Raw genomic sequence first — 27,569 nt, 5'->3', positions numbered from 1 at the left:
TTTGGTTTGGTTTGTCGGTTTGGTGTGGTTTATCGATTTGCCCTATACAGCCCTAATGACAGGCATGTGGGTCGAGTTTTTTTTTTAAAAAAAAAAAAAACTCTTAGTGAATTTTGTATTTTGGTTGATTTAATTAATGACGTGGTTGTATCATTATGGGCCACATGTATAAAGTAATATTTCAAATTAGATATGTTTTCTGTTAAAAAATAATGACACCACACTTTATTGAAAGACAGTGATATAGGTGGGTCCAATTTTTTCACAAAAGGTATACATGAATCTTTTTTCAAAATTTGATGACATATTTTGAGTTTTTTTTTGTGAAACAATAAGATTATCTTTTAAAATGATATATTACCTATGTTAAATGAAAGAAAATCTTACAATAGACACGAACAATAGATATTTTTAGAGACTAAAGGGGATCTCAAAATGCTTAAACCATATTTTGAAAATAAACTCAAACTGATAAAAGATTTTAATATTCATGTGAAGTATAAACGATAGTGTTATTCATCTGGTTTGAAATGTCTTAGATTCTAAATAAACATTTCAACTCGTGAAAATTATGTCCCGGCACTAACATTCTTTCAAAATAACTAACATTATCATTTGAGCACTTTTAATTCCATAAATCATCCAAAAAAAAAATTGGCTTGTTTAGCTAGCCCATAGATGTTTCAAGCATAAATCATGGGGAAAGCATCAATTTAGTATTAATCAAGTTTAAAACCATGATCACTAATAAATAATAATACACTGTATTTTTATTTTTTATATTTTTGTTTGAAAAGGGAAAAGACTGCAAATTAAACACCTAACTAACAAATTAAAATAAAACCATGATCGATCCCTAATAATAAAGAAACTATTTGGCAAAACATAATAAGTTTCCTAATAATTGGAGAAAACAGGAGTTGTAATGAAAAGAAAGACACAATCCTACACGATTTATATTATTGCAATTACGAAAGACCCTAATCCTACACAATTTAGGAACTTATAATATGTATTATCCTAATCCTACACAATTTAGGAAGTAGAATATATATTATCCTAAACCCGTTGGATTTGGGGTTTGACATCTATATATACCTTACTCAATAGACAACCTCTCTAAACACACACACACAAACACTTGATTAACTAAAACTAATAAATCTTGCTATTGATCTTGATCTTGATCATGGCTGGTGGGAACTTTATCGCTGCTGATGAAGGGGGTGGCGAGTACCCAGGGAAGCTAACACGTTACGTGGCACTTACTTGTATCATGGCAGCCATGGGAGGGTTGATCTTTGGTTACGACATTGGAATTTCTGGGGGAGTTACTTCTATGCATCCTTTTCTCAAACTCTTCTTCCCTTCTGTTTACCGCAATCAGGCCCTCAACACCTCCACCAATCAGTACTGCAAGTTCGACAGCCAGTTGCTCACCCTTTTCACCTCTTCTCTCTACGTGGCTGCCTTCGTTGCCTCCTTTGTCGCTTCCAAAGTTAGTAAGGAACGCGGTAGAAAAGTGACCATGTTCCTTGGAGGTCTCTTCTTCTTGTTTGGCGCTGCAGTCAATGCTGCTGCTGTCCACATTACCATGCTTATCTTGGGTCGTATCCTTCTCGGGTTTGGTGTTGGATTTGCTAATCAGTCGGTCCCTATTTATTTGTCAGAGATTGCTCCCTACAAATACAGGGGTACATTCAATGTCCTCTTTCAATTGGCCATCACCCTCGGCATCTTGATAGCCAATATCGTCAATTTTCTTACTAACAAGATCTCTGCCGGTTGGGGCTGGAGGGTCAGCCTAGGAGGTGCAGCCGTGCCAGCGCTAGTCATCTTAATTTCGTCCGTCTTTCTCCCCGATAGTCCCAGTTCCCTGATCGACAGGGGAAAATCATAGGAGGCAGAGAAACTATTGAAAAATATCAGGGGAGTCGACAACGTGAAGGCTGAATTAAAGGACCTTGTGGAGGCGAGTGAAGCATCAAAGAAAGTAGAAAACCCATGGACAGACCTTTTGAGAGTCCGAAAGTACAAACCCCAATTGATTTTATCAGCTCTGATTCCGACATTCCAGCAGCTCACAGGGATTAACGTGGTCATGTTCTATGCTCCCGTGCTTTTCGAAACGCTAGGCTTTAAGGCGAATGCTTCCCTCATGTCCGCTGTCATCACCGGGGCTGTCAACGTGGGTGCAACTTTTATTTCAGTCTATTGTACAGACAGGTACGGCAGGAGGGTACTTCTCCTCACGGGTGGCGTCCTAATGTGTGTATTTCAGGCATTAGTGGCAGGTCTTATTGGTTGGAAATTCGGAACTACAGGGGTGGTCGCCACCGTTTTGCCCCAGAGCTACGCAATATTAGTGGTTCTGTGCATTTGCGTATTCGTGGCTGCGTTTGCATTCTCATGGGGTCCATTGGGATGGTTGATTCCAAGTGAGATTTCTCCACTGGAAGTTCGATCTGCAGCACAAAGCGTGACAGTGTCGATGAACATGTTATTCACGTTTGGGGTGGCACAAATATTCTTGAAGATGCTGTGTTGGATGAAGTTTGGGTTGTTCATCTTCTTTGCTGCCTTTGTTTTTATAATGACTCTATTTGTCTACTTTTACGTGCCCGAAACAAAGAATATACCCATTGAAGAGATGTCCCGAGTCTGGACAGAGCATTGGTACTGGAAGAATTACGTCGATGATGGTCATGCACAATCCCCTGCGAAGAAATAGAATTAACACACAGTTTATTGTTTTAGTATAGCTTTTCTTTATTTTTTATCTATGTATATATATTCTTTCTGTTTTTTTTGATGTTCTGTGCTCTTAGAATTGAATCATTTTATATACTAGTAGTGCTCTTTCTTTCTTTCTGGGCAATATAAATATATATATTCGAGTTTTTAATTATTTCCCAATTAACTAGGCTAAGGTTATAAAATCAAAGTAATTTGGTTCAAGAAAAACAGACATTGTTTGTGCCTGCTACAGACAAGGGAAAATCACATTTTGTAGAATAGGATTTTCAAATAAAATAACTAAGTTGACATTGAATCCTCCGAAATTTCAATTGCCTGAATGCAGAGACAAATGATATAATGAAGTTCTTAATTTTTTTACCTAGAAGATTTTGATCACCGATATATACATATTTAGTGATTTGAGGATTTCTTTTGTTAGTTTTAATAATAAAAAGAATTTTAGCTGATTTAATATAATAAAAAGAAGTCTATTTTGTACTCTATTAAGAAAACCCCAAACTGTTGCAGCAAAAAAAGCTTCCAAGTAATGACAATGAGCACAAGATCAGTAAAGCCATCACAAAAGCATCGAAAATTGAAACATCTGATACAATCATGCATCTTAGTTCTCATTCATTGAAATAAAGTAGAAAGTGCAAAAAACAACTGACCAAGATCAGTTGCAAATAAGGAGCAGAGATAAAGATGCTCAGGCCCCAAAATCACATGAAAGCTAATTTCCTGGTCAGATCTCTTATTATTCAAAAGGCAGCCTCTTGGATTCTGGTACAACTACACTTTTAGGGATAGTAAAATTTATGTTCAAGGGTAACAGGAGATCAACGAGGTGCAAAAAGAAAATAAGTCTTCAAGCAAATTTCATTTTTTAAATGAAGTTTCTGATGTCCAGAGACTTCACAGTGGGCATCTCCTCATCCTTGAACTCCTCCCTGAAAGTACAGAGGAATCAAATTCAAAATCTGCACAAAGACAAATAATCCAACATCCATGTGGGGGTAAGAAAATGAACAACCAAAGCCCTATATATTACCTCTTCTTCTGAGTTTCCATTGCTTCAAGAGCCTCCTTTTTCAGTTCTTCTAACTGTGCCTTGGCAATCTTCAGCTCTAACTGTTCTTCGTATTTGGGCAGATCTTCTTTACGAATGCCAATCCTAAGGCATTTTTTAAAAAAAAAATAGTGACGATCAATTACCTACATAAACTCTGAATCATATATCATCTGAATCACAATGGCTCATACTACAACATGGGAGTTGGCCACAGTTCTTGGTCAGGGCAAAGTAAAATACCCACAAATAAGTCAACAAATGGCTTGAGTAAAATTTTTAGGATGCTCGTTTTGATCATTTACATAACGAGTGGCCAATTGCTCCTCAAAAGTTTGTAGACAATCAAAAATTGAAGCACTTGCAAATAGAATCAATTAACGTCTGCATAAGGAAGCTTACTTCTGGTTGATCTTATCGAACTCAGCTGTAAGAAGAGCTATTCCCTTTTTGTCGTTCCTCATTAGTGGCTTTTTTATTTCTTTCTCAACTTTATCCAATGCTGCCATCTGCAAATCCTCTATACCTTGAGAATCGATGAGTCCCCTCCTGCCCAAATAATAGATGAAAAAGAAAGGGGAGTGAAGAAGTGCTGATACACCTTGTACCTAAAGGACGAATAAAATGTCTGTCTATGAGGCATGAAACAAGAGGGGAAAACAGAATTATTCAATAAAGCAATAATTACTGGTAAGATGAGAAAGCAGGTTAATGAAATTGAAGCACATAGCCGCTCTCTCTCATCAAGCCATTATTGAAGTAACTAAAATTTCAACATTAGGAATCATGTTCAAATTTCAGAATTCATTGTAGGATACGAAGGGATTCAGTGAAAATCAACCAATAGCGTGAAAGATAACTAAGAGCATACCACCATTATTATTTATTTACTTATTGTTGATAAATAAACATACCATCTTATTTTTATAAATACCAAAAGCATGATGCAGGATAACTCGCATAACTCATGAAATATTATAACTAGCAGGTAAAACATAAGCATTAAAATGCATACTTGACACGCATCTCCTTCAGTTTCAACAAATATGTCCGGGCATCTGGAATTTCATGTGTTTCTACTTCGATGTTGAACTTAGTAATTTCAGACTCTGATAAGAGATTAGCCCTGCAAACATGGGAAATTATAACATTAACAATTGATCATAAAAAATTATGGAAATACATCAAATAATACAGCATGCATGTCGATAAATAAAAGTATGTACTGTTTGGCCATGCAAATAATATAGAGGTTTCTACCTTCAGGTACATGTAAATAACCTGTAATGATTAATGAACTAAAGGTATAAAGTGGTTCAACATAAAAGAATTACCGGGAAGCCAAACAAAATAAACAAGGACAGACCTATTTTCACAGTATTAATATATAGTTAAATTGTACAAACTAAATACGGTCCTTGTCCAGCAAGCATCTTGATGAAATGGCAAAGCATATTTATGGTAACAAGAACTAAATTTAGGATAAGTTGGACCTTCAAATTCACAGCCAAGTAGGATGTTTAATATGCTTGCAGGTGAGGCAGAATCTTCAAGAGTCAGGGTGGTGGGGAAGGAATATATATAGAGGGAACAAGAAGTACTAGTATCCTAAAGGTTTCTGAATTCTGAACCACGTGCTATCAGAGTTTAGGTCAGCCACCAAGTGTTGAACTGTTCTCTAGTATTTACGAACTAAAAATCAACTTCATAAGAAAAAGTTAGATATCCTACTTTTGTCTAACAGACTTCATGACATTTGCATACTCAGATACAGCAGCAGGATCTTCTGGATCTATGGTGATCTTCTCCTTTCGTAGGACACCAATTGCTGTCTCAAGCTTGTTCTTAACCTCATAAAAGATGTCCTTCAATACCTCTTCATAAGCACATAAAAAGTCAGTATCACAGCAATGCAACAGTACACAGATTCAAACCACATTGTAACAGTACAAGCCAATTTGATGGCCAGAAAACATCACACATACTATTACCAAGACAGATAGAATTATTAGATCAGTGACAACACTCTAAGAGGAAGAGTTTTGATCAAGGCCTGACAAGAAAAAAATTATAGTATTTCTTAGACACTAACCCATCTGGGATTTCCTGGCACAAGATTTCCCAAGTTAGTCTAAACAAAGAAGTGCCACTAAGAAATAGTTGTAAATCCCCCTCTGGAATACCAGAACATAAGCATAAATAAAGTTTAAGAAAAGTTATCTGAAAGCATACACCCTATCAGTGGAGAGACAGGTGAACTAGACCCCAAGACCGAACTTAAACTCTATATTGGTCTTGCAAACACCAGTATCAGAGTTTTTGTATGAGTATGTTGTCTCCAGCTTAATTTACCCTAAAATAAATGTTACTATCTTGTGCCTTCCTGTGGAGACATTAAACAGTAAAGTATATGGGCCAGCATTACCTATCTAGAGCATAAAGCATCTTAGTGTTAAACTACTTTATTGAAGTACACCCCAAAGGATGCACCAGATGCAATGGCTTTCATACAACTAATAATGAGGAAAAGCGTGATGCTTATTAGAAAAGTAGATGAGACTTAACTTATGCAGCAAAAAGATGGTGTTGGCTGCAGTACTCACTCAGAAAGCAAAAAATAAAAGCAGAAATATCCATACACAGCACACACATGCATAGGCATTCTTAACAAGTTCCAAGGTAACAGAAATTTAAGAGGCCAGAGCATCATTCAGAAGCATACCATGATGGTGTTCCTTAGTCATACTTCCCTCCTTAAAAACAGAGAATATATTAAAGCTGATTTCTTCAAAGTTAATTGTTCAGATCTTCTGATACACAGACAAGATAAATGAAAAACAAATAGTGGTTTGCGTAGACAAAAAGGCCTTGGATTGTTTCGACGCCCTTAGTAAAACAAAATGAAAAAGAAACTAAGTCAGCATACAGAAACACAGTCATCAAGTTTCAGCAAAGAATTTTTGTTTTAATCAAGCAAGTATCAGTAAAGAATATCCTGAACTACTTACGGTCTCCCTTCAGTGCAGGAGGAGCAGCAGCTTCTTTCGCAAAGGAACGAATTGGAACTGCATGCTCGGGTCGAAGAACAACCTGACCAGCACATAACTGCAAAACTAGATTTATTAATACGAGTAGACATCTGGACGAGGTACATATTACACCAGAAAATCCAATCACCTATACATTTTACCGTAAAATTCTGTTTCAGACCTAGACACATCCTAACAGCTCAAAGATAGTGTAGCCTAAATTACTCAAAAGTTAAATGGCCACATGGAGCAGCAGCGGTTTTTTCTCCTAATAACCACTACCTAATGGGCATACTATTCAATGAAACAACATAAGTAGGCAATGGCAGGAACGTCAAAATCAACTCCATAAGTGCTAATTGACAGACAGAAACTTCCCCGAAGAAAAAACACAACAGGAGGAAAATAAAAAAATATAGAAAATTTCAGGCCAAAGTTATTTCCCAAAATCAAAAAAAGATGGTGATTGGAAACCAACCAGTAATGATAACAACAAATTTTCTTTTAAAAGGGGATCACTCATTTAATCATGCGTCAATCTAAAGCAGGCAATACAATCCGAATGAAACCTAAAATGTACCTAATCTTAAACTCAAAACATCAAATCACTTCTCTCAGGCTTTAGCACACCAACAAGGAACCACAATTGTAAATCCGATTACATTTTAAGTGCCAAATGGATCTCTCTTAAATCAAACTAAAGTCAGTTCAAGTAGCATCAAAAATATCAAATCAATTGGTCAGCAATAAGTAACATTAACCCTTTAATCCGCAATCATATCAAAGAAATCGTGAAACTTGACCATTTGCCGCATTAAAAAAACTGGGAAGATCAAATTAGATCCATTTGTACAGGGATTTAGGAAGAACCTGGCGAGTGGATCTAGAGAGTAAGCGAGAAGCGAGTGCCATTGATGAATTTAGGGTCCAATCGAAGGGGAAAAAGCTCTCTGTTCTTCTTCTTGTTGGGTGTTGGCTTTTGATCTTGACCTAGTACTGCTGCATTTCAGCTTTCGAGGGACGAGGGCAAAAGATATTCTACGACGTCGTATTCCCGACTCCCACTCCCTTCTTTATGGAATTATTGTTTTCCCCCTCTATACTTTTCTCTTTCTTCCACATTTGACCCTCAACCTTTAAAATACTCACACTTTTCTCTTTACTAGTCCTACTATTTTTTGTTCCTACTCTGGATGGTTTTTACGTATTATTATATAATATGTATTATATGATATTGTTTAGTAAATATAATTTTTTGGATAAATTGAATTATTTTTTATCATGGTATAATATCACACATCAATAATTTAAATGATAAACGTACAAGAAAAACAGAATACAGAGTACAATTACTTTTAAAAAAATATGGTAAACAATAAAATAAAATTGTTAAATAATCAGTAAAGACAACATGAGAAGAAAATATTAAATAACGACGGGATCACACTAAATCGATCGTTACATAAAATGAAAATTTTCATCGTTATCTAACGATGAATTTAAACAATACAATATAATAAAATTTAAGTAACAATCAAAACGAACATAATATTTAAACTAACAATACAGTGTAACTTGTAACAACCATTCCAATAAGATTTAGGGTGTGGGGGTAAGATAGAATAACAATTCCAACTAAGACTGTTAAATGGGCCGGTTGGCCCCTAAGACCAGCCCATTAAAGTTCTGCCATGGGGGAGACTGGACCGGATACCAGCCCAACACAAAAAAAAATTGGACCAGCTTGGTGTATTTTTGGCCTCGGATCGGTAAGACCGGCCCAGTAAGGGGACCGGTACGGACCCGGGAGTGGCCCGATTCGATAATTTTTTTTTTGGAAAAATTACTAGAAAAAATACTTTTTAATAAATAATTACTGATTTTAGCAATACTTTTTATTTATTATCATTTATAGCAATATATAGCAATATTATGATATATTTACTATGTATTAAAAGTGAATTATGCATTAAAAATACACCAGCTTGGTGTATTTTTGGCCTCGGATCGGTAAGACCGGCCCGGTAAGGGGACCGGTACGGACCCGGGAGTGGCCCGATTCGATAATTTTTTTTTTGGAAAAATTACTAGAAAAAATACTTTTTAATAAATAATTATTGATTTTAGCAATACTTTTTATTTATTATCATTTATAGCAATATATAGCAATATTATGATATATTTACTATGTATTAAAAGTGAATTATGCATGCAATATAAATGTATTATAAGTATTTAAAAATATATTATACTTGTTTGGTAAGAAATTAACACAATGTATTATAAGTGTATTAAAGTATGTGATAAGTAAATTATCCATGAATAAAACTTATATTATATGATTTTTATAAATTATTCTCGCTAATATGTATTATAATTGTATTATAAGTGTTCAGTGAAAAAAAAATATTATTACTATAAATGGTAAATATTTTCTTAATGTAGTACATTTATGTAAATTTCCCTTTTTTTCCAGAAATTCCAGATGTTGGGCCAAATTCAAAACGAGCCGTTGGGCCCAACTAATGTCGTTTTGTCATCTTTGATGGTGTTTGTCAGACTCATCGATTCTAGGTGTATTTCGACATCTAGTGCTCATAATGAGTAGCCTTCTCCAGATATATCAAGAGTAACAAATTCAAGTTTAGAGATATTCGACATTTTAAGAAAAATAAATTCTTACCCTTTTATTACCTTGTTAAAATTTCTCAAAGTAATGAAGGCTCATGCTGATAACGTGTTATAAAATAAATTAACTTAGCAAAATAAGAAGAAGAGAGTAAGAGAAAATAGAAAGGAGCAGAAGAAGAGAGTAAGAGAAAATAGAAAGGAGCAGATGAGAAAGAGAGATCAGAATTCGTATATCTTTTTTCATTGCCAAAGTATAACATTTTATAGCCAAAAAAAAAGAGAAAAACTAGTAGGCAAATTGGCAATTTTGTCTCAAAAAAGTAGGAAACAAAATATACAATTCCTCACTAATTGTGTTTTTTCATTTAAATTGAATTTTGATCTTAAATGAATTGAAATCGATTATATAAATCATCGATAATTATATTTTTCCACTTAATCTCAAATCATGGTAGTCTATCACAACTCTCTTTCTTCATTCAAGTTTGAGATTGATTATGTGAGGTGTAATTAATCTTAGCCTAATACTGCACTAAATAAAAGCATATGAAATTCTCAATATTGGCTCCTGACATAATTTTTTTAAAAACAAAATTAGGATACTCATAAAAAACATGGGATCTAAAATAATTGTACTAATATACAATTAAAATATAACTGGCTAATTCAGTATCATTTGTATAGTTCTTTTTCTTTAATTGTGTTCTATCAGTAACAAACTCCATGATTAACAACTTTTAGAGATATACCATCTAAGAAATCTTTAAATGCTACGGACAAACATGAAGTGTGATAATAGCTCAAAGCAATACATTTACAACAAGCCATTTCATTAGATTAGTGATTTCTTAATAATAATGCTTCATTGTCCTAATTAATTTACTTTCTTCAGAGTGTTCATAAAAATCTTTACACTAATCATTTTTTTTATTTAAATTTAATCTCAAATCAATATTTACACATAATAGCTATGCCTCGATTCTAAATAAGTTGGGATTAACTATATAAATCATCAATGACTATATTTTACCATTTAAGTTCAAGTCACGTTGGCTGCTGCCTACCACAACTCTCTTCTTTTATTCAGAACACTGGCAAAATTAATCTCAACAAATATTATACTAATTTAAAAGCATATGAAGTTCTAAAAAAAAAGAAACTGGTATAGGAATTACTAACATGGCTAAAATATTCATAGGACCTAAATAATTATACTAATATGATTAAAATATATCCGATTAATTGGTATCGTCTACATAGATCTTTTTCTTTCATTGTGTCCTCTCGATAACCAATTCCACGATTAACAATTTCTAAAACTATATCATTTAAGAAACTTTCAATGCTATGTACGAACATGGAGTGTGATAAAAGTTCAAAACAATATGTTTACAACAAGTCATTTCATAGATTAGTGGTTTTCAGAATAAAAATTGCTTGATTATCCTAATCTACTTTCTACAAAGTAATGATCCATTGTTCATGGTTTAAATTACCTACCTGATATATATCCTGACCTAATCACAAACTTTAGAAACATTAATAGGTACTTAAATTAGGACCGTCATGTTAAATAGTTAAAGTTTAGGTTGTAACAAAAAGCATAATTAAAATCTCCTAGAGGTTGCAACACTAGTTCTATATATCATAAAAGAACAAACTCTTTATCATAAATTTATCAAAACAATAACAAATTTAACAAACTTATTTAACATCAGTTTAATATTTTCAAGTATGACGTGACTGAAACACATCTTAAAATTTATAAAATAAAATCATATATATATGTGTCTTTGTACGCAGATGCAACAGCGGAAAACGCGAAAAACAAGTACGTGTTTGCTGAAAGTTTCTTATATCGAATATCCGTATAAAAGTAAATAAAAACTTATAATGTATATTACTAAAATGGGACTACAAAATACGACACCTCATGTAAAAAAAATTGGTGGTTTAATAGGGTACTGCATCTCGTTGTTATCCTAACAAATTGCTATACAATTTATTCGGAATAACTTAATTTCTATAAAATTTATCACGTACAAAGCAAATACATTCTAACTATGTCGAACAATTAGATAAAAAAATCAATAATTTATCAGAGCGGGAAAGGGGCCACGAGCCTCTTATTTATCATTCAATAGCAGGAGAGTAGAACTGTCAAAATGAGCTTGGTCCGTAAGGCCGATCCAACTCAATCTTTGAATTAAGTGGGGTTGGGCTAAAAATTTTCAACTTATTTAGGAATGAGGGTCCGCCAACCTCATGGGCTCAACCCGCGAGCCTCAGTGGCGGGCTCGTGGGTCATAAATTTTAAAATTATTTATTATATATATTTTAAGTAGTGTTTATCTTCAGTAACTAGGCAATTGAAATTATTATAACTATGAATCTTTGACCTCTTTTACTTTTGTGTAAATGCCTAATTTTCCATTTCTCCTTTCGTGTCTAGTTAATGAAATAATGATCATATAATGTATGTTGTTATGATGAATCTTATGATTGTTGACTATTGTATTTTGCATGTTCTATTTTTTTGTAAGTATTCCATTAAAGTGTGTAGAACTCATGAACATGTGAATTTTTAACGTATTGGTGTTGTGTTGATCAATATTCAATAGTCTTTCTACGAGGCCAATATTGTCCATCTTTTGATTGAAGGGCCAACCCGTCCCAATCCGCAGCCCTCTTAGGGCTAGGTTGGACTGCTAATTTATATGCCCTTTAGTTAAAAGAGTCAACATGTCGTAACTCATTTAACTCGCTAGCCCTTTAGGGTTGAGTTGAGTTGGGTTAGACCAGCCCATTTTGACAGCTCTATAGGAGAGTGGCTCGCCTCACTTGTGAGACTTTATTGGATATGTTGTTGTTGTACAGGAGAGTTGCTCGGGTCACAAGCCCGCGGCGAGTTTTTGGTCAAAATTTTTTTAAACTAAATCTCAAATTTAAACTACATTCTTAAAATATCTTTTCTGGCACAAAACATCTTCTAAATATTTGAAAGTTAACAATTTCCATCCTTTTATTAAATATTATCAAAAAATTAAGGGATCCTACAAAAACATGAGCATTCACGTGATTATCGACAAAAAATTTTCTGCATAATTGCATTACTTGCTATAAAAAGCTAAAAATGATATTTTAAGAAAATAATTTAAATTTAAAATATAATTTAAGAATAATTTTGGCCAAAAACTCGCCCGCGGCAGAGCTGGGTAAATATACAATATTTTCAACATGTTTTATATACTGCAAAAACTTATTGTTTGTCTCCAATGTGGGACCCAAAAGACAAACAAAAAGTGACTTTCTTATTTTTATTTTTATGAAACTATTAAATAAAAGAGGATTTTGCAACATTATTTACGAGGGGAAGGATTTCAACTGTTATTCAATATAGTTGGAATTTTTTTAAAATCCTAAGCTTTCCTTATATGTAGTACATATACTGTGATCAAATAACTATAAAAATCACGCTTTTATTATTCTAATAATACGATTCAGAAACAATGATAGAATCTGAATTTTTAATAGGGGGTTTAAAATCTGAAGAAGTAGACACACGAATTAGCCGAAGAGGTTCGACATCTACTATCTATACATACAAAATTATTTTAATTATGTATAAATAGTATAATTTTCGTTGAAGGGGATTCGTTTTTCTAGAGAATTGAGGGAAGAGAAAGTAGAAAAGTTTGGAAATTTAAAGCAAGATGGTATGACAGTTAAAGAGTATAGTGTGAAGTTCATCGAGCTGTCCAGATATGCTCCGAAGATGATTCCAGATATGAGATCAAAGATGAGGAAGTTTGTCTCCGGCATGGAGAAGCAGGTGAAGAAAGAGTGTAAGACATCATTACTGATTTTTGACATGGATATTTCTAGGTTGATGGTGTATGCCCAGTAGGTTGAGGATGATAAGAAGAAAGACAGAGAAGAGAACTTGAGCAAGAAGGCCAAATCAGTTGGGCATGAAAATGAGCAGAGACAAGGGAAGGGCAATAGATCCTTCTTCCAGAAGAGGTCTTCTAATTATGCTTAGTCGATAGCAAGTGCACCTACTTCCAGCCGCATGTATGACTAGAAGGCAAAAAGCCACAAGAACTTCAGAGCTCAGGGTTCTCAATCCCAAGCTAGTGTGCCTCCAAGTTCGAAGGGGAAGCCACCTTATAGTAAAGGTGGCAAAATCCACTTGGGAGAATGCCAATATGGAAGTAATGGTTGCTACAAATATGGTAAGATAGGCCATTTTTAGTGGCAGTGTCTGATGTGGGGTGACAAAGCCCAATCCTCTGCTGCAGCACCCCCAACTCAAGGTAATTAGAGAGGTACCACTACCGGTACGAGCGAAGGTTCAAACCGCCTATATGCTATGTCTAATCGCTAGGATCAGGAGAATTCACCCGACGTTGTCACTGATATGCTTCAAGTCTTCTCTTTCGATTGTTATACTTTACTTGACGTAGGTGCCACATTATCATTTGTGACCCTTTATGTGGCTAATAAATTTGATAGAATCACTGAGTGTCTTTCTTGAGCCTTTCAATGTGTCTACCCCTGTTGGTAAATCTATCTTAGTTGAGAGGGTCTATGGAGATTGTACTGTGTTAATCTATCATAATGATACTATGGATGACTTAGTTGAGTTGGACATGGTTAATTTTGATGTGATTCTCGACATGAATTGGTGGCTCCGTCCCTGTTTAGAGAGGATGAAATTAATATTGAATGTGCTATTTCACGTTTGATTATAATATTAATTAATTTTGAAATTATTTTATATCAAAATGATGGGAATAATTATCTCATATGAAATAGCCACATTCACCAACTAAACGACCTCTAAATACTTTGTAAACAGTGGCTACTCCTTAAACATCGGTCCTAAACATTATGACCTCTTAATTATATACTTTACTATTTGATTTGATACTAAATATAAAAGGTTTAAATGTAGTGAATTATTTAGCTTTTCAACAAAATGATAAAAAGAAAAAGGTAGAAGAAGTCTACAAATTAAATTCTAATAACTACGAGTACTAAAGTTTCATATGTACAGTTAATAACTTGAGACAAAAAAATGATGAACTAAATAGAGCCAAAGCACATAATAGACCAAAAAAAAAAAGTAAGGGATAAAATTCGCAATTTAGCCGCAGTTTATTTCTATTTAGGTACAGTTAAATCGTGGTTAGATAATGCTATTTTTTACTTTTTATCAGCCATGATTTTTTTTATTTTTTTTATTAATTAGCTACGATTTGATCGTGACTATTTTTTTATTTTTTTAATAACTAATAGTTAAATAGTGTATATGTAATGTATCAATATTGTATATATAGTGTATAAACATGTATGAATATAGTATAAATGGTGTATGAACATATATATATGATGTATAAATAATTATGCAGTGTATATAATATATTGATATTTGTATAAATAGTTAAGTAGTGTATACATAATATATCGATATTGTATAAATAGTTATGTAGTGTATATGTAATATATCGATATTGTATAATTATGTATAAAAATGTATCAATATCGTATAAATTATATATAAACATGTATATATAATGTACAAATAATTGTATAGTGTATATGTAATATATCGATATTGTATAATTGTGTATCAAATTATATAAATAATTATGTAATGTATCAATATTTATATGACTATCATCCATTCTCACCTCAATAAATAAAAAATTAAATGAAAAATAATAAAACGTTATAAATATTCATTTTTCCACAAAAAGTTAAACAATTATAAAAGAAAATTATGATTAAATTATTTTATGTTCATTATAAAGAAAGATAAAGTTGAAAGTGGAGTTCTCTTTATTATTTCCTTAATAAATTTCTGATTGCTCAACATTAAAAAAAAGTTTCCATATCCAAACTTTCTATACGCTTGGTTATAGAGAACGTGTAAAAATATAAAAAGTTAATCCAATTTTCACAATTTTTTCCTTTTTCTTTTTCTTTTTTTTTTTTGGTAAAAAAAAAATTCCATAAAAAGTTTCCATAAAATATATACAAAGTTTCCATATATGTTTTTTTTGGCTATAGAAAACGTGTAAAAAGTTTCCATAAAAAGTTTACATAGAACTGCGCCTCTCTCTATAAATTCCTAATATTGTTTTCTTCTTTTCATTGATTCTTTGTACGTTTGAGAAGAAAAAAAAGCGAAGAGAAATTGAGGACATGGAGAATTTGAAAGAAGGTTTCCGGTTCCGTCCGACTGATGCAGAAGCTATTACTTTCTTGTTGAGATTTATTGCTGGGAAAGCGATGAATGATTCTGGATTCATTACCACTAATGTTGATACTTACAGCAAACAATTAGAGCCATGGGATATTTACAGTCACGGAGTACCCTGCGATAATGATGACGGGGACAACGACTGCAGCCAGTATCGCTTTTTCATCACAAAGCTCAAGAAGAAAAGCGAGTTCAAATATAGTCGCATTGTGGGAAACAAGGGCAGTTGGAAACAGCAAGACAAGAGCAAACCTGTTCGAAACAACGGAGGAATAGTGATTGGATACAAGAAGAGCATGTCTTACGTGAATAAAGGCTATAATCAAGACAATGGACATTGGTTGATGAAGGAGTACGACCTCTCTACGAAAATTCTTGACAAATTTGACAATGATTGCAGAGATTATGTGTTGTGTGCTATTAAGAAGAGAACTCCCACCAAAGATGACACAATGACGTTGATGACTACTGTTTCTGAAGAATGCAGGAATTTGGAGCACCAAACCTCGGCGGCTGTTGAATCGACTAGTTATGATGAGGCATTAGTAGTGGATGCAAGGGAGCTCCAATCAGAGTTGCAGAACAATATGCACAAGGAGGCAGACATGGTCGTTGAGCCATTATCATCCCCTTATACTGGCACAAACATCGTCATTGAGCCATTATCAACCCCTTATACTTTTGAAGGCACAAACATCGTCGCTGAGCCATTACCAGCCCCTTGTACTTTTGAAGGCACAAACATCGTCGTTGAGCCATTACGAGCCCCTTATACTTTTGAAGGCACAAACATCATCGTTGAGCCATTACCAGCCCCTTATACTTTTGAATCCACGTCCATGCTAGATTTTGATTATGACTATTCACCTGCTGACTTTGGTTTTCTACAAAGCATTATAGCTTCATTCTGAAATTATTAGAATTCTTGAGCAAGTTGTATAAATCTTTTTTAATAATGTATGATTGAGCATTTATTAAGCCCTTCCGGCTTCCTTGGAGTTGCTTCTTCATTAAATTTCTCTACTTTTATTATATGTTATTTTATTATATGCTGATATGTGTATCATCCCCTATTTCCTCATATGTATTGCCACATTTGCTATGAGCAGGACTGAATATTGTAACGTAGTCGCTTTTTGAACGCGTAGTAAAAAAGGGCACAAAATGCGTTTTGAACGTTTAGTCAAAAAGGAAATAAAATGTGTTTTGAATGCGTAGTAAAAAAGAGAGGTGCAATACGCGTATTTTACGCGTTTCTAGTTTCCTATAAATAGAGGGTTTCTTGCCCTCATTTATATTATCCCACACAAAAAAGTACAATCCAAAAAAGTAAGAACACAAAGAGAGTTATACACCAAGATAAATATTGTAGTCTTGAGTGTCCTTGAGTTATTCCTTTTACAAGAGAGAGATGTTAATTGTTGTTTTCTCCTTGTATATATTTGAGAGCAGTGTACTCCCATATTATCATAGTAAAATCCTTCTACCCCGTAGTTTTTCCCCTCTATCTGTTTGAGGGGTGTCCACGTAAAATTTTCATGTCCAATTTATTTTCATTATTTATTATCATATCAAACTTTAGTTGTAGTGTTTCTTCCCCCAACAAATATAAGGTATAAAGCTTTTGAAGTACTAAATACGATATTCATATATTTTTAAAAAATAAAATTTGAAGGCTAATCCATAATCCAAAATAAATATCCAAAATTTCCAATTTTATGAGTAAATTGTTATAGAAAGGTTTGACGGTACATGAAACCTCATCATAAGCTTAATTTCGTGCGAAGTAAAACGTTAACGTTAGGCTGTTTGGCAGAGTTTTAATAGGAGTTTGGCACGGAACCACTCACATTCTTGTGGGATGAAAAATTAAACTTTAACATGCATAAGCCTAGATTCTTTACGTTTAATGTTACAAATAAAGAATAAGAATCATCGTCATACGTACAAAAGTAGTTGAAGTAAAGATATGAAATAACAAAAAGAGATTTGAAAGTTTGAACATTATCCTGTCTAAGCAAAAACTTGAGAAAAATGGAGAGGAGCCGGATCCATTAATAGAAATAAGCATTTGGACATGTGATTTCATTTCGTGATTTAAAATTACAAGTATTTGGACATGTGATTTCATCTCATTATTTTAAATCATGAGATAAGAACTCGAATTCTCCAAAAAGCTTGATTTGGGAATTTCATATCACGATTTCACATTTTTTTAAAAATAAAAATTGATCCACAAGTTTATATTTTGTAAAAAAGTAAAATAATCACCATTTTATATCTATATAATCTTTTGCAAGAATATCAAAGGAGTGATTAGAACAAGATGATATAGTTATTAGTGATATTGACCATGTTCAATTTTATTAAAGAGTTACACTACAACTCATGTTCAATTTTACTTTTTTTATTGAATTAAAGTTCGATCAATAAATGTTGTATTTTTTTTAGAATAGATTTGTGATAGTGTATTATACTTTTATTATAAACTTTTGCTTATTTGATAAGATTGTATAAATGAATAGGGACAATTTTGATAGTTTTCACAACTTATGAGATTTTTATGTTTATGAGCAAAAAATATAACTTAAAAATTCATATTAAATGTCCAAATAAAACTTCAATTTCATCTCATATGATTTTACATCATGATTTCAAATCATAACTTCAGGCCAAACGGGTTCAAATATTCTCTTTAGCTGGTCCCAAAGTTAAAAGATTCTATAAATTAAATATACCCATTCAAAGTATTTCCTTGTGCAATTTTTCAACTAGTACCTTTATTCCATTCATGAAAGCAAGTTCAAGTTATAACCTTTTAAGTTATATCTTAGCCTTGAGAATCTTTCTTTTCACAATCTGTCTATAAATATTTACACATAAGTTCCATCATATACAAATTCAAATACATACAAAGTGTGATTAAAACTATGGCTTATAATTATAGTTGCAATTTTCCTGATATATACTCCTGGATTCACAACTTACCACCAATTTCTAAATGGAAAACTGACTCTATTTCAATTTGCATTTCTCCTTCATGTTCATCTCAACCTTCCCTCAAACTTTCCATAGCCAAAAATTACCATTTTTCCATCGTCGCAGATTATAATCTTCCTATTTCACTGTGGACCTCAAAGCCATTAAGAATCAAGCACAACTCAACAACATTATTAGACGACGAATCAATATTCAATCTCTTGATCAATTTCGTTCACGATGTCCTGAATTATGGTCCCAATAAAAATTCTTCCTTCTTCCTCAAGATCCCAAGAATGGATTTTAACAACTCCAGTTTTAAGGAAATTTTCAATTTCTCATTTCTTACTCTGGCTTTCATAATTTGTATCTATGAAGTCCCTGCTGATCTAAGGTCCACATGTATTAGTGCCCTGAAGAATCAATTTTCATGTTCGCAATCTAGACAAGCATCAAAATTACTCGTGAGGATTTTGGGATCGAATACTGAAGAGCAGTGGATGCGTTCAGTAAATCTAGCGATAACTAATTGGATCCTGGAAATTCATTCTTCTTCGAATCCCATGAAAACTCCATGTCCATTGTTTTCATACTCGTTTTCGACACAGGGGCTCTGGAAAGTCCAGTTGTATTGCCCTGTTATTGCAATGGATGTTGAAACATCTACTTCTAGTACTTTGTCTGATGACCATTTGAGGTTTTCACTCAACTTTCACCAGCTTGAAGGAGTGATCCAATTAAATCATAGATTTAATGTTCGAGAAAAGTGGATTGAAGTGATGGTGAACACCGACAACATTAGGTACATTTGTCTTCTTTGAACTAAAAATTTTCGTGTGTAAAATTTATAAGTCGATCAAACTAGCTTATACCCTCTTCTTGATTTATTTACACGTTTGGTTTACATAGAAATACTTATAAACACAAATCAATAAAACACTCACTTGTAATTTTTCAGCTTATAAGCACTTTTGTTTGACCAAGATTTCTATTATGTTATTTTCAAATATTTTTCTATTGTGTTTTTCAAACTAATAAGTGATAGTTTAAGTATGAAACTCACACTCCTGATACTTTAGGAATGAAACTTAAAAAAAGGTGATAATTTAGGTGTTTTTGACATTTATCTCATTTTAATTTGATGTGAAATATGTTTATCGACTACTTTTAAGCTGCTAATTCAAATCGACTATAATATGACGGAAAAAAAAGAAGAAGAGAAGTAAGAGTGAATTTTTAACTTGATTTATAAATGTATGTTCATGTAGGTGTGATGTTGTTAGGCTAGTGAATGAATCACTAATGGCAGAGAGAGGATCAGGGGTATCAGAGAAGCATTTCCCTTCAAGAATCTCATTGCAACTAACTCCAACACTTCAATCCAATGTGTTGAGCATATCAGTAAACAAGTCCTCTGACAATCCGTCAAGAGAAATTGGCACCGAAAAGACCATTGAAGCAGGATTCGATCCACCAAACACTTACATGGGCTTAAAAGTCTCCGCGGGAGAGACAGTTGTTACGACCATGAAGCCGTGGAAATTTGAACAATCTGTTAATGGAGACGGAGTAAATTTGAATTGGTTTCTTCATGATAGTGGAAATGGAAGAGAGGTATTTTCATCGAAGCCTTCTGTGTTTTCATTAATTCAGCCAAAGGCTTGGTTCAAGAACAGATATTCAAGTGTTTATAGGCCTTTTACTAAGCAAGGAGGGGTAATTTTTGCTGGAGACGAGTATGGGGAAAGTGTGTGTTGGAAAGTGGACAAAAGGGCTATAGGGAAAACAATGGAATGGGAATTGAAAGGGAGACTTTGGTTAACTTATTGGCCAAATAAACATCTAACTTCTTATGCTGAGACTAGAAGATTGGAATTTAGAGAAGTGCTTCATCTCAACCTTGCATAGTTACATTGATTATCAAAATAATGCTTACGTCTGGATAGACTATCTATGTTACATCTTCTTTTAAGTGTGTGAAGGTTGTAAATGTATTTGTGTGTTGTAGAGTTATATTTGTTGTATTGATTATCAAAATGAAGGTTGCGTCTAGGGTATGTAGATTATCTATATCACAACCCTTAAGGTACGGCTTTTTATATTACTAATTAATATTATTGGTATTGTTTTTTTTTTCTCAATAACCCTTGCTCTCATACATTGATTTATTCACTTGTGAGTTAAGGCTAATCAGTTAAACTAATACTGTAATAAAAGTAGATAAATTTAATGTAGAAGCAACTCAAAGGAAGAGAAGACAAGGACTTAATAAATGCTTAATCATATAGTATTAGAAAATATTTATAAAGCTTATTGAACAATCAAATACTCTAATAATAACATAATGAAGCTGAAATGCTTCGTAGTCAATCAAAATTAACTGGTTATCGTGTGCAGAAATGCTTCGTAGTCCCCTGCATCAGAATTCTTGAGTCATCTTCCTTCATGAGCAGGAGACTTTCTCAAGAGAAACTAGTTTTCTTTAAGTGAATTGAGACAAAGATTAATTTATTTTTGAATTAATTTAAGTTAAAAGAGTTAAAATAACAAACTTATGTTATTTTAAACAAATTTAAAGGTATTTCAATCAATTAAGCAGAAAAAGAGCTTTTCAGCACTTTTTTATCAAACACATAATTTGCTTATTTTCTGCCCTAATTAGAACAGTTTTAAAAAAAAGCAGCATTGTAATGTGTACAAAATTGTTAAGAAGCAATGAAAGCTTAAAATAAGATTGAACAAATATATAGTAAAATTCCAAGGACAAAGGAAAAAGGATTCAATCACTTGCACTAAAAAGTGCGGCCCGGTGCACTTAAGCTCTCGCTATGAACAGGGTTTGGGGAAGGACCCGACCACAAGGGTCTATTGTACGCAGCCTTACCTTGCATTTCTGTCAAAAACTATTTCCAAGGCTTGAACTCTTGACCTCCTGGTCACATAGCAACAACTTTACCAGTTATTCTAAGACTCCTCTTCACTAATGAAAGGAAATTCCAAATATGGATTGCTATAACATATGGAGTCAGTTATAATTAGCGTCAAAGCCAGCATTTTCAAAAAGGAAAAAGGCCGATATACCTTCCAACTTTGCTATTTAGAGCTAATACATCCTATAAAAGTAGTGCATATATATCTCTATCATGATAAAAGTGGCTCACATTATAGTCGATTTGAATTAGCAGATTAAAAGTAGTAGCTAGATGAGCATTTTTTGCATCAAGATTCAATCTTTAGGTTTTTTTTTCAATAAAAAAATGATGTGGTTATGGCTGTTCACTCAAATTAGATTAGATTCTGCTTATTAAAAGTACTCCATAAGCATCAAGTATTGACAATCACTTTTAAGTGTTCAACAATTATATGTTTGGATAGAAGTACGCTGAAATTGATAATAAGGGATAATGCATAAGTACCCTCTGAATTATGATCGAAATTCCACCGACATATCTTAACTTAATTAGGGTCCTATTATCTACCTCAATTATTTTAAAATGGAATAAATATACTCTAAAAGCTGATATGGCATAGAGAGTGTCTTGAAGGCAAGTGATGAGTGAAAAAATTGGACACATGACTTTTTTTAATTGGTAATTTTATAATTAGTTAGTACACATAATTATTGATATTAAAACTGTCAAAAAAACTTATATATTATTATTTTCATTTCTTTCTATGTAAAATATTATTTTAATATCTTACTCACTTTAAACTTTTATTTTTCTTTCTTTCATTAATTTCTTATCTTTTCACTTTTAATTATTTTTTAAATATTATGTGTATTTAATAAAAAATAATTAAAAAGTGTCCTTTAATTTTAACGTTTTAATTTTCTAATATTTTTTTTGCGCTTATTTTGATATCCATTCGAAATTAACTTATTTTAAATACAAGACATTTGAAATTAAATTTGAAATCAAATCAAAAGCAAAGAGAAAGAAAATTAAAAGAGCAGATAAAATCAATAGAAAAATAAAAGAGAAAAGACAATGAATGAAGGTAAAACAAAAATTAGAAAAAGTTTAAATACAAGAATTTTTTTTTATTTTTTTTACGTATAATAACTAATTTAATTACAAGATAAAGAAAATAAGAAGATTTAAAAACTTTTAAAAAATTATTTTTTTTAACTTTTTTTTTAAAAAATATATATATTTATTATAACACCCCGTACTATTCTAGCCTAGATCAAGTCAAGAACTAAGAGAAAAAACTGAGGAAAGTAAACTATCAGGGGTTCACAGGCACACTCTACGACCTGTGGAGTGCTTCAAGAGCCGTAGAGAGGCTTGTAGAACCCCCCCCCCCCACATTTTGAATAAATTTTGAGTTGAAGTTCCTTTTACGATGTCTATGGATCGTAGATATCATCCGTAGAAGGGCCCTAACGCCCAGTCTTCAAGGTCCTTTCTACGAGTGCATGTCACGACTCGTAGGGTCAATCGTAGAGTCGAGTGACATATTCCAGTAGCTACTAGAATGTGCACTTAGGTTCCACGAATGGGTCTATGATCCTTGGACCTTTGTACGACCCATCAAGGGGTCCGGAGACCCCAAGTCAAGAAACTTTAGTGGACTTCTACGATCCACGTTCACGAGCCGTAAATGGGTCTACGACCCGTAAAGGGTGTCCATAGACCCAGCCTTGCACAAAATAGTGGAGTACAATTATGGACCCCCTTCTTCACGATCGGTCTTCTACAATCCGTAGAAAGACCCGTAACGACCCAAATCAGTTTTAAGTAAGGGGTATTTGGGTCTTTTCCCACCCTTTTCCAAACTAAATCCAAGACGTTTTGGGACTAAAATTAGACCTTTTATCAGTACCCAACGTGCCTTTTCTTTCATTAACACTTAGAATATTTTAAGAGCAATGATTAGGGAAAAGAGGAGAAGCTAGGGTCCAAGCGTTTCAACTAAATTCTTCGAGTTTCACTTAGATCTTTGCCCTTCCAGGTATGTAAGGCTAATTACAACATTGGACTGAGTTCGTAATCGTTGCCTACATATTCATTTAGTCGAGTTGAGTTTTGAGTTTGAGTTTCAATCCCGAAAAATTGAATTCTTGAGTTTTATATGTAATTTCTTATTGAGTTCTTGTATATATTTAAATATACTTTGATGATTTTCATGAGTTGAGTTCTTGAAATGTTTGTTCATGTTTGCAATCACATGAGTTGAGTTTTGCATTAATTATTTTATGCATTTTTTGAGCTTAAAGAATGATTTACTTCATCTTTTAATTGAGAAAGAGTTTGGGAAGAGTTGAGTTTTGAGGTAAGTCCAATGAGACTAAATGAGTTAATTGAGTACATACGCTCACTTGAGATATGAGCATTACTTAATATATTTTGAGAGTAGTATTAAACACCGATTTGGGTAAGAATATTGAACAACTTGAACCCCATAAACTATATAGCTAGCGTGGGATAAGATCGTGTCATTTATTCAGGAGAATCCTCATAGTCCCAGAAGAGGAATTTTATTGGATCCATGAGATGAGTTGCGTCCCTTACCCTGACAAGGTATTGAACGACTGTGACAATGACAATAGTTCGTTGTATCATCACGTAACTTATAAGTGATGGTTGTCAGTTAGAGAAACTCCCCAAGAGTAAAATATTATATTGTTATATATTGAGTTGCATTTTCTTATTTATATATTTTAAAGCATTGTCTTACATATTTATTGTATGCTCTATTGAGTTGAGCTATTTTTAAAGTTGAGTCTTTTGAGTTGAGTATCTTTGAGTAATTTTTCCTTTCAGCTATTTTACATATCATACATTCCATATACTGACGTCATTTGGCGCTGCAATATTTTATGATGCAGACACATGTGATAGAGATCATCAATAGGCGTATCGTTGAAGATCAGACGTCCATCCAACGTTATGGTGAGATCTCTTTGCATTCAGAGGCGCTATTAAGTCTTTACTTTTCAGTTTTTATTTATCAGTTTGAGGTAGCCGTGGGCCTGTCCATATACCTATTTTAGAGGCTTCATAGACTAGTCAGACAAAGTTTGAGGTCATATTTTAGAGTTATGTTTTGAACTATTCATCTATCATATTTTAGTATTTGAAATTATTTCTTGAGTTAAAATTGCTTATAAATTACATACCTATCATGAGTTATATTTTTATGAGTTAAATCTTTCGCTTAGTGAGTCAGTCAGGTCAAGGGTTCGCTTGGGAACCAACAATGGTTTTTGAGTGACGCCATACCTAGGAAGTAGACTCAGGGCATGGTATTTACTGACGTGACAGGCGCGTGTGTACAAACACAAATAACTTACTTGGTTCAAGGTGCCACATTGACACAACAGGTGAACAAAAATAAGAAAAATGAGTTTGGGAGAAGAAGGGAGGGGGTAATAAAACTCTAGTTAAGTTAAGCTGTGTCACTAGATTTCGGTCATTGTTCAAGGGATACTCATTATCCCTATAATAAATAGTTACTATTTACTAAAAGAATGTAATAAGCATGTACTTATTCAGTTAAAATAACTTAAATGCACTTAATGAGATGGGGGCATTATTGGGCCAATTTACTAACTGCAGGACATTTTTGCCCTATTTCTAATAGTTCAGTGGTATTTTTGGCCAAAATCCAAAGGCATAATACATAAACATGTCATTTAATTTGGCATCAGCTAACATCTATGTCGTCTAACTTTGGATGTGTACAAGTAGACGCTTAAATTTGTATAAAATTAAATAAGTAGACACACGAGTCCTATGTGACATAATACACAGAGAACACAAATTAGTCACGTAGGATTCCACATAGGACACATATATTTACTTGTTCAACTTTATACAAGTTTACATGTCTACTTGTTGTAACACCCCAATGATTTTTAAAGTTAAGATCCGAACTATTCTTCATGTGCATATAGGTGACCTCGATGAATTCTAATTGATATATGTGTTAGGATCAATTCCTAAGTATTTAAAGTGTATTAGATGTGGTGTAGAGTCATAAGGAATCTCTAACACTAAGTCAAGTCCAAAGAATTTTTATCGGTTAAGTTTTCGCATGAGTCCGTATAAGGGTCAAGTAGTTAGGTGGATCATGACATATCAAATTAAAGGTCTATGAGTCATTTTTCCAATGCCACCAAGATTATATCAATCCGAGTTTGGATTATAAAGTTAAAGCTATTTTACCAAAGATGCTCCAACCTGGCAGATTTCTATAATGGCTAAGTTGAATGACGTCTCTTTTATTTTTTAGGTTATTTTTTTCCTATAAATCTTTGAAGAGTTTTTTTAATGTCCCTAAACATGTAGAAAATCAGTTTTCATAATTAAAAACTCTCTCATTCATTCCTAAACTTGAACGCTCAAGAATTTTCAAGAACATATCAAGTTAGAGTTCTCTTTCAAGGTTTTTCATCAAGGTACGTTCTTCTCTATAGATTTCAAGATTTCCAATCAAAATTTCTACGTCTATTCATGAATCTCTAAGAAAAATCTTAAATCTTAATCATAGGGTTTCCAATAAAACGAATTGAAGAATTTCAAGAAAGGGCCTCTTGATTATTCTTCTTCAAGTTAGGTTCTTCATTAAGATTTGTGGAGCTTTTAAGGTATGTAAGAATTTCATAGTGTCGGACTAGCTCGTCCACATGTTCTACATATATCAGAATTTCGAAAAGAGTAATCTAGGGGTTTATTCCGTTATTTTGAGTAAATTCGAGTTAAGCCTATTGTTGAATGAATTTTAATCCAATTCTTGAGTTATTGTATTCATGTAGTTGAGTATTGTTGTGATATTGTTCATGTCTATATTTCAGCATGAACCCTACTTCTTGAGTTGATTTTTGGAATAATTGACAAGAGATCCTTTTAACCATATAATTACTTGAATTGATTTCTGAAAAAAGTTTTAAAACAGTTTTGGAGAAGAGTTTTAAAAGAAGAGCTTTGAGAAGAGTATAGGGAACTACGTATTTTCCCAAAGATAACATTTTAAAGAGAAACCTTGAATTCTAAATAAGTTTAAAGCAATTTCCTTTTTTAAGAGACTAGTTTGAGTAATTACCTCAAACCCAAAAAAGACAATATTTTTAAACATTGAGTTGAGCATGAGCATATAATTAATGGGAGTAGTAATGAGCATCGATATGGGAAAGAGTTCAGACAACTCATAGTCCTCATAAACCATGTAGCTAACATGGGTAAATGATTCATACTTTGTAAATGATTTCCTTATATTACTTAGTGGATCCACTTAGTTGAGAGGTCTTATACCCTGGCAAGGGATAGGACGATTCTGGCAGCGTGGGCGAGACATTGTATCATCACGTAGCTCATAGTGATGGTTGTCGGATAGAGAATCTCCCAAATAGAGTTAAAAAATATTTTTACCATATTACTTTATATTGTTGAGTTTACAAATAGTAAGAATTTTGTAAAGATAAATGATTTTATTTCTTTACATCCAGTTGAGTATATTCTATCAGTTGCAGTGTTTTTTTTAGTTATTTGTTTCATTTAGCTTTATTATATACTATACATTTCATGTACTGATTCAAGTAGTTTCGATCGCAGACACTTCAGTAAGATCTCTTTCCTTGAACAGTTGGTGAAACCTCGTTGCTTTCGGAGGGCTCCAGTATAGTTAGTTCAATTTTATTTAATTTATACTCAGATAACCGTGGATATTGTCTTGGCACCTATCTTCAGGTAGTAAAGGCTTCATAGATAGTCAAAGTTAGTGAGTCAATTTAGTTTATTTATTTTGATGTTTTAAACATTACCATTTTTATATTAAGAGCTATTTTTAGACGTTACATAAATTGAGATTGAGATGTTTTGAGTTTTGACTTAAATGTTTTTATCAAAAG

At 33.0% G+C, this 27,569-nt stretch overlaps 3 protein-coding genes and 1 pseudogene across 3 annotated transcripts; 3 read left to right on the top strand and 1 right to left on the bottom strand.

Annotated features, from left to right (window-relative positions):
- Positions 1-1,136: 1,136 nt before the first annotated feature.
- Positions 1,137-2,905, top strand: LOC129902490 (sugar transport protein 1-like; annotated as a pseudogene).
- Positions 2,906-3,304: 399 nt separating this feature from the next.
- On the bottom strand, positions 3,305-7,874 carry LOC129902491 (probable ATP synthase 24 kDa subunit, mitochondrial). Its single transcript, XM_055977752.1, has 7 exons — positions 7,708-7,874; positions 6,817-6,913; positions 5,540-5,684; positions 4,824-4,934; positions 4,211-4,357; positions 3,791-3,913; positions 3,305-3,689 (listed from the first exon to the last, which is right to left on the bottom strand). The coding sequence occupies exons 1-7, from the start codon at positions 7,747-7,749 to the stop codon at positions 3,626-3,628; spliced, it is 729 nt and encodes a 242-aa protein (XP_055833727.1). The 5' UTR covers positions 7,750-7,874; the 3' UTR covers positions 3,305-3,625.
- A 7,758-nt stretch (positions 7,875-15,632) lies between these two features.
- LOC129904195 (NAC domain-containing protein 78-like) lies at positions 15,633-16,751 on the top strand. The gene has a single exon (XM_055979735.1). The coding sequence runs from the start codon at positions 15,679-15,681 to the stop codon at positions 16,645-16,647; it is 969 nt and encodes a 322-aa protein (XP_055835710.1). The 5' UTR covers positions 15,633-15,678; the 3' UTR covers positions 16,648-16,751.
- A 1,897-nt stretch (positions 16,752-18,648) lies between these two features.
- LOC129904661 (uncharacterized) lies at positions 18,649-20,838 on the top strand. Its single transcript, XM_055980236.1, has 2 exons — positions 18,649-19,517; positions 19,984-20,838. Exons 1-2 carry the CDS (start codon positions 18,667-18,669, stop codon positions 20,621-20,623), a joined length of 1,491 nt encoding a protein of 496 aa, XP_055836211.1. The 5' UTR covers positions 18,649-18,666; the 3' UTR covers positions 20,624-20,838.
- Positions 20,839-27,569: the final 6,731 nt, after the last annotated feature.

This window comes from Solanum dulcamara, chromosome 9 (assembly GCF_947179165.1).
Source record: "Solanum dulcamara chromosome 9, daSolDulc1.2, whole genome shotgun sequence".
In the NCBI taxonomy this organism is placed as follows: Eukaryota; Viridiplantae; Streptophyta; class Magnoliopsida; order Solanales; family Solanaceae; genus Solanum; species Solanum dulcamara.
The sequence above is the reverse complement of the archived record's forward strand: the minus strand, read 5'-3'. Positions and strand labels throughout refer to the sequence as shown.